General features: G+C 36.5%; 4 protein-coding genes across 9 annotated transcripts in view; 3 read left to right on the top strand and 1 right to left on the bottom strand.

Annotated features, from left to right (window-relative positions):
- Nucleotides 1–15,607, bottom strand: part of LOC134794343 (ATP synthase subunit s, mitochondrial) — a 242,433-nt gene that overhangs the window by 194,279 nt on the left and 32,547 nt on the right. The gene's annotated exons all lie outside the window — the stretch shown is intronic.
- LOC134794321 (protein unc-13 homolog 4B) overlaps nt 1–15,607 on the top strand; it is a 76,805-nt gene that overhangs the window by 24,963 nt on the left and 36,235 nt on the right. The window lies entirely within an intron of this gene.
- On the top strand, nt 6,408–10,016 carry LOC134794515 (uncharacterized). The gene is made up of 2 exons (XM_063766327.1): nt 6,408–6,874; nt 7,642–10,016. Exons 1-2 carry the CDS (start codon nt 6,817–6,819, stop codon nt 10,014–10,016), a joined length of 2,433 nt encoding a protein of 810 aa, XP_063622397.1. The 5' UTR covers nt 6,408–6,816.
- LOC134794328 (glutarate-semialdehyde dehydrogenase) lies at nt 12,646–15,179 on the top strand. Its single transcript, XM_063766119.1, has one exon. The coding sequence runs from the start codon at nt 12,788–12,790 to the stop codon at nt 14,306–14,308; it is 1,521 nt and encodes a 506-aa protein (XP_063622189.1). The 5' UTR covers nt 12,646–12,787; the 3' UTR covers nt 14,309–15,179.

Below are 15,607 nucleotides of genomic sequence, written 5' to 3' on the forward strand. Positions count from 1 at the left end.
GCTCAAGATTCCATTATTCGAACCAATAATTCGCTTTTTTATATAATTTTGGAATCTTGGACAACAACTTTGCCCCCTCGTAAAACGAATAACTATTTTTCTTTTTACAGACACATAAACATAACGAAAGCCAAAACAAAAATATTATTTATGAAAATAAGTTCAAAAACTAAAACCCGACTACTGAAAATCGCAATGAAACAAGATGTAATTCTTATGTGAAACTATCATACAGAAAATGTTATTTAATTATATACTTTTAAATAAAAAAAAATACAACGTACTTAATATAATTTTTCTTTTGATACAGAAGTACAGACACAGAAACATAACGAAAGCAATAACAAAAATATTTATTATTGAAAATCGGAACGGGCCGCGGGAGCGCGGTTCCGCGGGAAGAATTTCTATCACCATCTCGCTCACCCGCGCGCCTCTCTTACAACTCATACCGTTTAGGTGGAACGCGGAATTGAAATGTAAATAAAATCACTAATCAATGCAAAATAATTCTTTTTTTCAATAGGTACGTAATCAGCAGCATTAGTACATAAATTTACATGAGAAAAAAATAGCTAATATCATTTCCATCTATGAGTACTGTGTGGCGCCGCTGGGGAGTATGCTCCCCAGCGGCGCCACTTTCAATGCCGATTATTTCGTTTCCTATCACAGGTACAGCCATAAACATTATACGTACATGATGTACCTTTTAGGTACATCATTTCACCATATAATTCATTGGTATTCATTATGGTGGCGCCGCTGCAGAGTAGCACACAACATTTCTCTAAAACTATACCTATTAGGCAGTGTTGGGCATTCAAGAATAAAATCATTATTTGAATACCAATTCGTAGGAATAAAATCATCTCGATTTTATTCCCGTCAAAAATATTCAAATAATTTTGGTCGGGAATAATTCGTATGAGAAAAAATTGAATGAGAATAACATATTCTTAATCAAATAAATATAATCATGATTTTTATTCGAAATAATATTCCACGAATAAAAATGTAGTCTGGGTCGTTACCCACGCACTACGTTATTAGTAACGTATAGGTACTAATTACGTATAGTTAGGTAGATGTAATAGTAGTTAGTCTCTTGTCTAATTTATACCTATTTTATGGAATACAATCTTACAAATTGTCTGTCGCATATCGCATAGTTTCAGTAACTTTATCATTTTTAATTTACTAACCAAATCATTAGATTCAATTTAGCTAGTCTAGGGGCCTAGCCAAGATGCCAATCACTTGCGCTCCGACAACGAAGCGCTTTCTGTCTCTATCACTCTTACACATTAGTGCGATAGAGAGACAGAGATAGAGTTTCGTTGTCGTAGCGCAAGCCATTGGCATGTTGGCTACGCACTCAAGGTGCCTAGCCAAGATGCCAATTTTTGTTTTTATTTTAATAACCAAATCATTTGGTAAATTTAGCTCTTCTGGGGGCCTAGCCAACATGCCAATCGCTTGCGCTCCAACAACGAAGCGCTTTCTGTCTCTATCACTCTTACATATTAGTGCGATAGAGAGACAGAGAGCTTCGCTGTTGGAGCGCAAACGATTGGCATGTTGGATACGCTCCCAAGGTGCCTAGTCAAGATGCCAATTTTTGTTTTTATATAAATAACAAAATCATTAGGTAAATTTAGCTGTTCTGGGGGCCTAGCCAACATGCCAATCGTTTGCGCTCCAACAGCGAAGCTCTCTGTCTCTCTATCGCACTAATATGTAACAGTGATAGAGACAGAAAGTGCTTCATTGTCGGAGCACAAGCGATTGGCATCTTAACTAGGCCCCCAGAACAGCTAAATTTACCTAATGATTTGGTTATTAAATTGAAAACAAAAATTGTCATCTTGGCTAGGCACCTTGGGTGCGTACTGCGTAGCCAACATGCCAATCGTTTGCGCTACGATAACGAAACGCTATCTCTGTCTCTCTATCGCGCTGATATGTCAGAGTGATAGAGACAGAAAGCGCTAAAAACAGCTAAATTGTACCTAATGAATTGGTTATTAAATTAAAACAAAAATTGGCACCCAATCTTTTGCGCTACGAGTGCTACGACAACGAAACGCCATCTGTCTCTCTATCGCACTAATATGTAAGAGTGATAGAGAGAGACTATACGCAACTCTACGGAGCGTTAACGTTTGGCATGTTGGCTAAGCACCCTGATCGGATGATAGAACTGGATAGTGTATAGCGGAACTCTTCAATGGGTACTGTACCTAAACTAAAGTAACAAATATCAAATCAATCCGACTTTTAAATAGAAGGGTGAAGATCAACTTACAAAATATAACCGATTGTACTACAAAAATTAACTTAATTCTAAATAACATTTTAATTGAATAAAACCTTATTTAGAATAGTCCCACTTCTAGAATAATTATTCTGTTTTTTATTCCGCATTTAAAATAAAAGTCACATGATTTATTCACCTTAATTTTATTCTAAAATAACTAGTGCAAGAATTATTCTAATTCAAATCGATTAGAATAAGAATAAGATTTCCGTTTTTATTAGGGTTCCGTACCCAAAGGGTAAAACGGGACCCTATTACTAAGACTTCGCTGTCCGTCCGTCCGTCCGTCCGTCCGTCCGTCCGTCTGTCACCAGGCTGTATCTCACGAACCGTGATAGCTAGACAGTTGAAATTTTCACAGATGATGTATTTCTGTTGCCGCTATAACAACAAATACTAAAAACAGAATAAAATAAAGATTTAAATGGGGCTCCCATACAACAAACGTGATTTTTGACCAAAGTTAAGCAACGTCGGGAGTGGTCAGTACTTGGATGGGTGACCGTTTTTTTTTTGCTTTTTTTCGTTTTTTTTTTTGCATTATGGTACGGAACCCTTCGTGCGCGAGTCCGACTCGCACTTGCCCGGTTTTTCTTATTCTTATTCAAGTTAATTTTTGCCCAACTCTGCTATTAGGGCATGTGATATATCATTTTCGGATAAATTAAGGATGAGGAATCTAGTTTTGGAACAAAAACAATGCTCTTTCTAACAAAAAATAAAGCATAAAGTATAAAAGACTAAAAAACGTGTTTTTGAATTTTTCATAATTACCAAATTTTTTTTAAAGTGTAGCAGGAATCTGAAAACAAATAATATAGTTGTAAAGATACACTTATTACGTTTAAGAAAATATATAGTTTATTATACAAAACTATTGATAAATGGGAGATAAAAAATAATATTAAGCGTGGGTCAGAGTGATCTCAATACAAAATATTATTAAGGTGGGAAAGTTACTTATAACTTGTTCTACAATCGTTTATTTTTTTTAGTTTTTCATAAATAACTCGTAAACGGTAGCCCACAGCAAAAAATATCTTTTACGTAAATAATCTGTTTCAGATTTCTTATAAAATAAGTGCTACTTTTTTTCGCTAGGATGAATATTGAAAAAAAAATTGAAGGGAGAAAATAAATTGTAAGGTCCCCTTTTTTAGTCATTCGTAAATAACTCGTAAACGATGGCCAATAGCACAATAGTACATTATTGTCGAGGCTCGGAAGTAGCTACTTGCAGGCTGAGGATTCGTTTTAAATGGACGACCTTGGGAGTCCGTTTAATTGAATCCGAAGCCAGCAAATAGCCTTCCAGCCGAGTCATATATAGTGCTTTTCTCAAAAATGGTGCAAGAAAAATAAATATAATAGAAATATTTTACAAAAGCAACGTTCTTAGGTATATATTTTCACAGAAAAAAGTAGAAACAAATGAAAAAATTAGCTTTGCCGCCTTTTTATTTTTTTAATAAAAAAGTAGAAGTGTATTTTTCTGCCGAAAATACGCTAACCTATTTGAGACAGGTAAATAGTCGCGGTACTAATCATCTGTTTGGCTGTTTAATGAGCCTGTGCCTTCATTTGATATGGCCATTTCAACTTTTAAAAAGTTTGGAACTCGACAAATAATGGAATTTGTATGCAACATTGCAGTCCCAAAATCGAGACTGCAATGTTTTTAACTTTTTAATTTTTGACTGACCATAAACTACGCGCTTCGCGACCTATTTTTTAAACGGCAAAGTCGACTTTGCCGTCCATTTTTGAGAAAAAAAAATTATTACATGAATAATTTACATAAAATTTCCTACAAAAAAGGTTATTTAAACTTTTTCGCTAGGGTAAATATTAAAAACGATATTAAAGAGAGAAAATAAATTCTAAGGTCCTCTTTTTAAATATTGACCCTAGCGAAAAAGTTTGAATAACCTTTTTTGTAGGAAATTTTATGTAAATTATTCATGTAATAAAACCTTTTTTGCTATTGGCCATCGTTTACGAGTTATTTACGAATTACTAAAAAAAGGAGACCTAAGTATTTATTTTCTGTCTTCAATATTTTTTTTAATATTGATGGTAGCGAAAAAAAGTAGCACTTATTTTATAAGAAATCTGAAACAGATTATTTACGTAAAAGATATTTTTTTGCTGTGGGCTACCGTTTAAGAGTTATTTATTTTGTATTGAGATCACTCTGACCCACGCTTAATATTATTTTTTATCTCCCATTTATCAACAGTTTTGTACAATAAACTATATATTTTCTTAGTAAGTGCATTGTTTTAGTTCCAAAACTAGATTCCTCATCTTTAATTTATCCGAAAATGATATATTACATGCCCTAATAGGTATAGTTTTAGAGAAATATTGCTCCAAGTGAAGCGCGGCAGCGTCGAACTTCCCCCCTCCCCCCCTCACTAAATGAGAGGTGGCTCTCGACGTCTACCGGTCTGTTTCTGCTCAAGACCAGCTAACAATCAACTGTGCCAAGTTTCAGCGCATAGTCTCAAAGTGCAAGGTCCCCATACAACGGTGTGCAGTACAAACCAGCTATTTACATTGCGGCGTTTGATCGATCGATAGAATTCGTTGCTCCTACTTAGCCGGTAATCATCTAAAAACATATGCCATTTGTTGTAACGTCTGTCGAAAGTCCTTTAGAAATATTTGGAAATATCTACGCTTGATCATTTGTTTCGGATTTAGGTACTTACTTCTAGTTTTCCTTATCTCACTATTTACAATACCTACGAAGCCGAACTAACTACATATACCTATTAACCACTTTTACGAGCTAAGCCTACAAGACCAAATTTATTGTCCGTTAAAAATGTTAACCCTTAATCAAACGGAACACTTTTTATGAGATTTTTGAAAACTAAGATTGATTTTTAGGGTGCGTACATTACGAAAAAATATATAAAGAAACATAAGTGGGGGGAAAGGGGGTTTACGGTGGGAAATAATTTCCCGTTATCCGTTACGGAATAGCAAAATTTTGAATGAAGTGGGAAATAGTTTCCCATTGTCCGATACGGTTACGAACTTTTTACTAGTTAGTAGCTCCCCCCGGCTTTGCTTGGAATTCAAATATGATTTTTTAACGTTATCTTCAAAAATCAAAGATATAAATAAAAGAAAAAAGAAAACAAAAAGAAGGCACACATTGTTTTGTGCAACAGACAAACGGGCATATATTTTTATTTATGGAAACAAATTAAAATTTAGGTGGAGAACAAATACTGGGAAATAATTTCCCACTTGATAAAACCTACCATTTTTTTTTGTAAATCGTAAGTTCATGAACAAACAATGGGAAATAATTTCCCACTTACTAAAACCATAAAATCTTGGCTAATTCATATCGTTGTCACAATTCTTTTCAAGCAAGACACAGGGAAAATAAGTCTAGTTTATGATAGTATACAATGTATGCACTTACCAGATTTTTTTTCGCACTTAACCTCATAACACTAAAAAAATTGTCGTTATTGCAAAAAAAATCACGACAACTGACATTGACTTGGAAGTACAAATGGCGGCCATTAGAAAAGTATTGCCATTTTTCAAATTCAAAATGTTACTAAGATTTTAAATCTGTATAGTTGGTATCGCTGAATGCTGCCATTAAAAAGATAAAAAATATTTCGTAAATTAGAATGAAGTGGGAAATAATTTCCCGTTATTTGATTAAGGGTTAAAATTTCTTGCATGGATGGTGGTAAAATTACTTATTGTCCGTCAAACTAACTCATTTGATGCAACTCTGTCGATTTTACTCAAATTTAACTGCATGTATGTTGTTCATCATGTGTCATATCGTCCTATTACTGCAAATACCTGTTAAGTGACTTTATGACGAAAGTGGTTTTATTAGACCATTAGAATTAATTTTTCAAGCTCTACAAACTGGTAAAACCCATTTTTTGATACTACCTTTCGTTCCGAAGATAGCTCGAGCGTAAGGCAACTTATTGATGATTTGGTAGCATTATGTACTGGAAGAAATTGAAATGTGTATCATAGCACAATGATTCATGTGTTCTCCTCCAAGTAAAAACTGTAACCAGGTTTTAATGTGTTTTTGCATACTCATTTTATGAAATTATATCCGTGGTATATTCTAAAAGTATCTTCTATGTATACATATTTGGTATTTGCGTAAAAGATTATCCAGCTAATTATTTATTTTATGCCAAGCTAAATATACTAAACATCTTTATATTGTTTTGTCTGAAGATCTACGTATTCATTAAGCTGCAATATCATTCAGCCAAAAAAATGTACAACGGCTTAGTAGGGTTTGCATGTAACTTTATTGCAATGTTAACATGTAGTTGTACAGGCAGAATGAACTAAGTGCGCTTAATACTAGCTTCGCACCGTAGCTAACTTCACTCAGTTGCGACTCACGCGCCGATGTAACGTTTGATGCTCTGATAATTGTTGTGAATAATTTGTTTAGAATCCTAAGTTAATGACACTGTGTAATAAAAATGAGTGCCAGGAGTAGAAGACTCGTTAGAATGGCCACGAAAGACAAGGATGGAAACCGTAAGTAATATTATTTAATTATGGCCTAAATTTAAATTTGAGGTTAGTATGTGTGTATTTTCGAGACGTTTATGCCGGTGAATGAATGTTTTTAGCTGTTGTATATATATACTATAGATTCTAATAAAGAATAGACTTGCATAGTTCTGCAAAGAGGATATACCTGGGATGTAGGCAGGTACAAGGTCATTCAAATATCCAAGGCGCTCGCTGCGTGCCGTGCCGGCCGGTTGACTATGTAAGTAGGTAGGTGCCTACTTCTGTGTTTATATGCAAACCCCGAGTGTCTTTACCTAATATTTATATATCAATTTATTTATGTATATAATTTGCCTGTATCTGACTAATTTAATTTACGGTATTTCTTGAGTATTTGGGCATGCCGGCCGGTGGATACTTGGAATAATTATGCACTACACTGTAAGTGTGAAAAATTTTAGTCAACGTATTTTTGGCCACTTGTATTAAATTAATCTGTACGTTTATTTTTCAGCTGACGATCAGCCGCTTCCCGCAAGTGCACGCGCTGTACATCAAGTACTGCGGCACGGTAAGTTACTGCTGCGTATAAATACTGTTCACATACTTACCTAATTATTGTTTAGTAGCCGTAACTGACTTGTATAATCTACAAATTTTATATAACGACTCAACGACCTAATTATTTTTAACTTTTACATTTTCTAAGCATAACGCGAGGTCTACAGCTCACAGAGCCACTAGTAGGTATATCTATAATAATAAATTGTCAGGGTATTTTTTTGCAGATAAACACGAGCAGGAGTACGAACAACGCCAGGCTTCAGATCTCGACGAGTCACAAGAACGTATAGCTGATCAGATGCAGCAGATATTTAATGATAATATTTTTCTCGATGATAGCACGCCAGAGTCGGAGCAAGAGCTACCACGGACTAAAATAACATTGCCTGCAAGGCGAATCTCGGAAACGACATCAGAGTCAGAGTCGTCATTATTCGGCGGCGACTTTTCTGATAACGATCCTACGTACCATCCAGACGAAGAGGACCAGCAGCGGTCTCCTGGCAACCACAGCGATGATGATGGTGGTTTAATTACGTTGCAGGACTTATTAGGCCCCAATGCTAAGGAAAACATTGAATCTTTTACTATATCACCAGAGCCAGACACCATTCACCAATATGAAGAGATAAATAATGACACAGTCTCTGACATTGCTACTCTAATATTATCAGATGTGTTAGAGTTGGTTTGGGCAGAAGTGAAAACATTAAGCCGTTGGCGAACTGCCGATCCGAGCAATTGGAAAAAAAATGTCGCAAAAAAGAGACGTGCGGAAGGGTTGTCGTATACAACTAATAACCAAATAAGAGCCCCCAAAGTCCCTAAGACAGTTGATTGTACAAAATGCTTATTCAAATGTACAGATACATTCACCGAACAAGACCGAGCGAAAATTTGTAGAACCTACTGGCATTTGGACTTTGTAAGCAAAAAAAACTTTATACTGGCTCGTATTACAGTCCAGCCACCAAAGAAAATCCTGGTAGAGAGAAAACGACCAGCTAGACCTTACACTACAAAGTGTTATTTTGATTTAGGCACAGAGAAGCGACAAGTTTGTCAGAAATTCTTTTGCTCTGCTTTAGGCATCTCACGTGCAACACTCAGTGACGCTGTTAAAAACCGAGATGAACTTGGATTTTACTCCGGTGCTGATGGACGAGGACATCATGTTCCGCCAAATAAAACTCCCCCAGAAAAGGTGCAAGAAGTACTTGACCACATTTCTTCCTTTCCTACAATGGAGGGACATTATATTCGTAAAAAATCTAAACGTAAATATTTGGAAAGCACACTTTCAGTGAATAAAATGCATGAACTTTATTTGCTAGAGTATGAAAACAACAATCCTGTGTCTGCAATAACTTATCGCAGAATTTTCTCGACTCAGTTCAACTTGAGTTTCTTTGTCCCAAAAAAAGACCAGTGTCAGGCATGTAACAAGTACACCTCAGCACAAGATAAAGATAAAGCTGATCTGGAAACGACCTATAGCGAGCACATACAAAGAAAAGTTGCATGCGAGGCTGAAAAAGAAAGAGACAAACAAAGAGCAGGGACCGATCCAACCTTTTTATCTGTGTCTTTTGATTTGCAAGCTATATTACAAATACCATGTTCAAAAGTTGGCTTGCTTTATTACGTGCGTAAACTGACCGTATACAATTTGACCGTGTATGAGAGTGCCTTACCCAACAATGCCTTTTGCTTTTCCTGGTCCGAAGTACATGGCAAAAAGGGAAGCGCGGAGATTGGTACAATTTTATACCATTACTTGTCAAATTGTATCTCCACGAACGTAACAAGTGTGTCTTTGTTCTCCGACACCTGCGGTGGTCAAAATCGTAACCAAAACGTTGCGGCTATATTACTTTGGGCTGTTAACGAAATCGATCATCTTCAAGTCATTGAACAGAAATTTCTTGAGTCGGGGCATTCTTACATGGAAGCCGATTCAATGCACAGCAGTATTGAAAGTTCTAAGAAAAACAAGGACGTATTCTCTATGACAGATTGGAAAAACATTTTTAAGAATGCTAGATCGAAAGGAGTGTACAATGTTGGCAAAAAAAAGGTAAAAAAAGATCCCTATAATGTTAAAGAATTTAAATACAACGAGTTTTACGACCTAAAACGTCTAGCTGAAGCTATATTGAAAAATAAAAGCAAGGACTGCAATGGGAATAAAGTCCTCTGGCTAAAGATCAAAAAAATGAAATACGTCAAAGGCGACTCAAAAATATACTTCAACTACGACTCATCTGAAGATTATTTGAACTTTGATACCAAGGCGACGGCGACCCCCCAATCTGGCTCTCGGTACAGGACAAGGAACCAAAACAAGTCGAATCCTGGCTCTGTGGAACCACCTCCGACTCCTGAAGCATTTCTTAGTCACGGTTTAAAAAAAATGTACGATAAACCCTTGACGATCTCTGCAGCAAAGAAAAAGGATTTACTCAGTCTTTGCGATAAAGGCGTCATTCCTGAAGAGTATCATGGTTGGTTTCGCTCGCTTAACTGTGACAATGATGTTATTGACCGAGTTCCGGATGTTGCAGCATCAGAATCCAGCAGTGATGAAGACGATTGTTAACTTTCTAGCATTTTTGATGAATAAATAACCATAATACGTTGATAAAATTTCAGTTTTTTCATTTCAAATACCAACAAATTGTAACTAAGTGCTAACAACTACTTTCTTTAGTGAAAACACTGAAATCAGTAATATTCATTAAAATTATTGAGACTTAAATAAGAAATTCCAATATTTTATACAGCTAAAACCTCTTATACTTTGATCGATTATCAGTTAAATCGAAAAAACACGAAAACCTATAGGTATTTACTACTATTTTGTGGCTGGTAGATATATTTTTTGTAAAGTAAAGCTGAGTTAAATAGGTATACAGGCATAAATGCTTTCCTGGGGGATATATAGCAAAGTGTATTTCTACAGGCAAAACATACCAAGTGCGCGACTATTTAATTTTAATCCTGTTTTTATCGGCAATTAGACACAACCTGGATTATTTGCATGGTAAGTAGTAAACTAGATAAAATTATGCTTAGGAATTTATAAATACAGTGTAAATTTGTTCATATTTTTACATAGAAAATAACATCCAAACATTCAAACGTCATTATCTCGAAACACGATTTTTGCACTTAGTAGGTATTTGCAGTAATAGGACGATATATTCCAGTGGCGAGGCATCATTAAAACTCTGTTTCTACCGGCTTGTTAATTTAAGACAGTTTCAGAACCCTTTACCGCTTGACGGATATGTTCTTCGAGCAACACCGGCTTCCGACACATCGGAAGGGAGGGGCCCAAGCGATATCTCACCGTACAAATCTTTCTGCCATTTTTCGCGGGGGGAAAGGTGCACACAGTCGCACTTCTCACACACTTCCATACAAAATCCAATCTGTAATGACGACACAAATACATAGAAAATGACACACGTCAAAGACAAATCTTGCAAACCTCGATCTCTTTTTGTGTACGGACGAGTGACAAGTGTCACAACACGCACACTAACACATTTTCGTTGAAGTATGTTATTGTATTATGAGAGATGAGAAGTCGGATTTGTCTCTCGACCGATCCGCAATTTGTACTGAGCGAGCAAAATCGATAAATCCAACAATTACATGAGACTAAAATATAATAATTGTGTTTGAATGTAATTAAACGTATGATATGTAAAAAAAAATATTACATGTGAAATGTAACACTTTCTTTTTGTAAATTTGATGTCCCCGACCTCTTTTTATAACAAAAAACCGAGCAAACAGGCATTTTTGTGCAGCAGTGTTCACGCGCGCGTCTGGACTCGGTCTAGTGAAAAATCCAAGTGCAACTAGTTTTATTACCCGCGCTAGATTAGATTGACGCGCTAATCTTGTACCTCGGCAGAGGGGAAATAGTGCGAATGCCGCCTCCCTTCCGTGTTGCTCGAAGGATATGTTTGTTTTGGACCTGTACGGCTACCACCAGTTTTGACATTGACATAACGCTCACGTTTAAGTAACTTACTTTCTATGCATCTCGCTCGTACTCGCATATGCGAGCAATAGTGGAAGCGAGATGTACAGAAAGTAAATTACGTAGACGTGAGCGTTATGTCAATGTTAAAACTGATGGTAGAGGCTCTGGGTAGCTTTTACTCATCAATCTCATCATAATATTCATAATAGTGCGATTATTTAATTGTAAAGAATTGTAGTACCTATACACTATCCAAGTTTGTGTTTGTGTAATACTGTCTAAGTGTGCACTGCAATTAGTTTCCACAATAACCCCTCGAGTCCGAGCTAAAGAAAATGTCTAAAACCTGTAAGTCCCTAGGGTTTTTAACTTTTTATACATTTTGTGAGAAATAGCGTGTGCGATAGAGTCAGACCGCGAAAAGTCGGCAGTGAATTTGATAGCCCACGCAGTGCAAGTGTCATTTTAAACGTTAAATTTCTATGTAATTATGACGTATAAATAACACTTTCACTGCGTGGGCTATCAAAATCGCTGCAGACTTTTCTTGGTCTAATGATAATTTTATGCGTGTGGTTCCTACTCTACGGGCTAACTGCCTAAACTGCTTATTTAGACTTTGTTTCGTTGTAATATAGACTGGGTTCGTCCACAACCTGTATGGAAACCAAAAAGAATAGATAGTATAGAGGGGTCCTGTCATTGTAAATTTTGTAGTCACTGTAAATTTACTGCCATCTATCGACACACGACTAAAACTCAAAATGAAAACGTATAAAGTTATCAAAAAATGTATATATATGGATAAATGATTTTATTATTTTTATATCATTTTGATCCATGTTCATTCACTGATATCCATGTGTTAAAATTGTTAAATATGAAACGGTGTCGTCACGCCATCTAGCCGAGGATAGGCTAAAGGTGTATGCGGCATCTATTCGAGAATGACTTTTACTTGAATTCCGAGGCACGTTTTTTCCTTAGACTTTATTCGTCTTATACGAAGTTACATATGTCTTTGATGGAAACGAACGAGTACTACAAGTCCAAATAGTTATGTGTACAACGGATAGATGGCAGTATGCCACATACCAAGACGATTTGATTTGAATGATTTGTTTGTACCTTATCTGTGGCTGTGGCACTCTACTCTGTGGCAAGTTGGCAACTCATCTGTGACACTGACATCTGTCGGCTGTCGGCTGAGGTGATAAGATTTTATTCAGATTCATATTATGTGAGATAAATTAAACTAAATTGTTCTCGATTGAACATTTATCTAGCAGTCAAAGCGGCGGCGTCTGGCACTCGGCACGCTTGTGTGTCGTGGCTGTATCGTTATCAGTCCAGTGAAACCATAAGCTGCTAAAATGGACCTCTTACGATTCAGTGCTGCGAGGCATCTACAGTTGTTTACGACGAGTTACAGAAGTATGCATCTTTTAAAGAAGGAAGCTTATGTGAACGGAGAATGGCTGCGCGCGGCAAATAATGCTGTGTTTCCTGTGACCAATCCCGCAGATGACACTGTGATTGCCGAAGTGCCCGACATGGGCGAACAGGACGCTAAATTTGCGGTCGATGTCGCTTCCAAAGCTTTCAAAACATGGAGAGATTCAACTGCAAGGGAACGAGCGAGTATTCTCCGAAAATGGAATGACCTCTGCTTGAAAAACATTGATCACCTTGCAGAAGTATTGACAGCCGAATCGGGAAAGCCTTTGGCGGAAGCAAAGGGTGAAATTATATATGGTACCTCTTTTCTCGATTATTTTGCAGATACGACGCGCCATGTTACTGGGGAAATTATTCCAAGTCCCTGGCCAAATAAGCAGATCCTTGTGACGAGGCACCCAATTGGGGTAATATCAGTCATTACACCCTGGAATTTTCCCTTCGCGATGATAACTCGTAAAGTGGGGGCTCTCATGGCTGCTGGTTGCACTTGTGTCATCAAGCCATCAGAAGATACCCCTCTGACAGCTCTAGCGGCAGTTGAACTAGCTATTCAAGCCGGTGTGCCTAAAGGTGTTATTAATGTGGTCACGTCTAGCAGAAATAATGCTGCCAGTGTAGGCAAAGTTCTGTGCGAGGATCCTGCTGTAGGTTGCATTTCATTTACTGGCTCTACCAATGTTGGAAGAATTCTCTATGGATTAGCTGCAAAGGGCATTAAAAGAGTATCATTAGAGTTGGGTGGCAATGCCCCATTTATTGTTTTCCCTAGTGCTGACTTGGAAAATGCTCTTGACCAAGCTGTGTCAGCAAAGTTCAGAAATAATGGGCAGTCCTGCGTTGGAGCTAATAGGTTCCTAATACATGAGAGTGTGTTCGACAAGTTTGTAGAAGGATTCAAGAGTCGCATTGGAAATAAGTGTATCCTCGGGCCCGGAACCAAGGAGGGGGTGACTTGTGGGCCACTTATTAACAAAATGCAAGCTGATAAAGTGTCCAGCCTTGTCAATGATGCAGTATCAAAAGGAGCAAAGGTTGTGCTTGGTGGAAAAATTGCCCAAGAAATAGGCAACAAATTCTATGAATCCACTTTGTTAGTTGATGTGACACCCAGTATGACGATATACCACGAGGAGGTGTTTGGCCCTGTGGCTGTATGTTACAAGTTTAAAGATGAAGCGGAGGCACTGGAAGTTGCCAACAGCACTAGATGTGGGTTGGCTAGCTATGTGTTTACCAAAGACCTCGGCCAAGCGTTCAGAATGTCTCAAAAACTAGAATTTGGAATGGTTGGGATCAATGATGGAATAATTTCTGCGGCTGAGCCACCTTTCGGAGGCATTAAAGAATCTGGAATTGGCCGAGAGGGAAGCAAGCATGGTGTTGAAGAGTACACTGATATCAAATATACTTTGATGTCTGCTTTGGATAAATAAATTATATATTTATTGTTGAGTTTATGTTATGAGCCATATTATTTTAAGTACTGAAACTTGTTGCTTTTTTAGTTGTTTTTGTATATATACTATAATGTTAATAAAATTGTTTACAACTTTTATTTTATCTATGTTTAAAATTAACTTTGAATACCTATTGGATACTCAGCCCAGTTATATTTTATGTTCTGTTTTTAGTATAATATAAGTATACATAGGAGTTAAATCTGTGAACCATTCCAGTCTTCCAGAAAATGTGATTTAGAGGTAAATGGAAAAATGTGTAATTCAATATTTCAATAGAAATAATTACTGGCCAGCTTAGTATTACTGCATAAGTTTTTCCTATTATTTATGAATTGTAAAATGATTACCTTAATAAAAAATTGTATGCATTTAAAAAAATCTGATTTGTTTATAATGTAGCTCTATTAAGAAAAGCTGGCACATAATTCATATACATTTGGTGCATTTGTTTTATATCATGTAAAGTAAGCTGCAGAGATAACTGACCCCCCTTGCATAAAAATTTGTTAGTAGGTTCACTATCTCTCCAGCTGACTGTATTATCAACATCAAATAAATTAGTTGCCATAGGAGTGTTAAAATATATTTAGCCACTTTGACTATAACTATCTAATTGATACTGACTGTACATATCTACTTATACATAAGTAGGTGTATACAGTCAGTGGTAAAAGCTGACTGACTGAAATCTGTCTAACAGTGCTGATCTAACGGTCTGATTGCTGAACTGTCTTTCCGTGGTATATCAGATGTGAATCATTGTACATTTATTTTTTCTTCAATGTAGCAAAAACTAGTCTCATATGTATATCGTCAAAATATACTCTAAGCATGTTATAAGTATCGTCTTTGTTTTATTGCCCTTTATAACCACCTGCGTTTCCCTACAGAACAAATCGTCCAGTGAAAACCAAAACTCACAAAATGAATGAGTAAAAATAATTAAACAAAAATCAACCTTGTTTTGTTACTACTACGGGTCACTATGGATGGCTCTAAATTTGTGGTAGTCAGCAGTCATAAAATTATGCAAGGGATTTGAATTCAGAAGTTGCGCTTTGACAATCCAGTGGCAGTGGTAGTAACATTGGTGTAGTAGAACGCCATCTATTTCAGCTGTCATACTATGGGGTAAGATTTTTTTATTTGCCTGTAGGTTATTCTACAATCAATAACTCCCTGGGAACTGATATAACTGGGGATAAATATAGGTAGAGACCTACGTAAAGTTTAAAAACATAATGTCAGTGTTAGCTTTGGTAAAACCAAAGA

The sequence above is a fragment of the Cydia splendana genome, chromosome 10 (assembly GCF_910591565.1).
Source record: "Cydia splendana chromosome 10, ilCydSple1.2, whole genome shotgun sequence".
Taxonomy (NCBI): Eukaryota; Metazoa; Arthropoda; class Insecta; order Lepidoptera; family Tortricidae; genus Cydia; species Cydia splendana.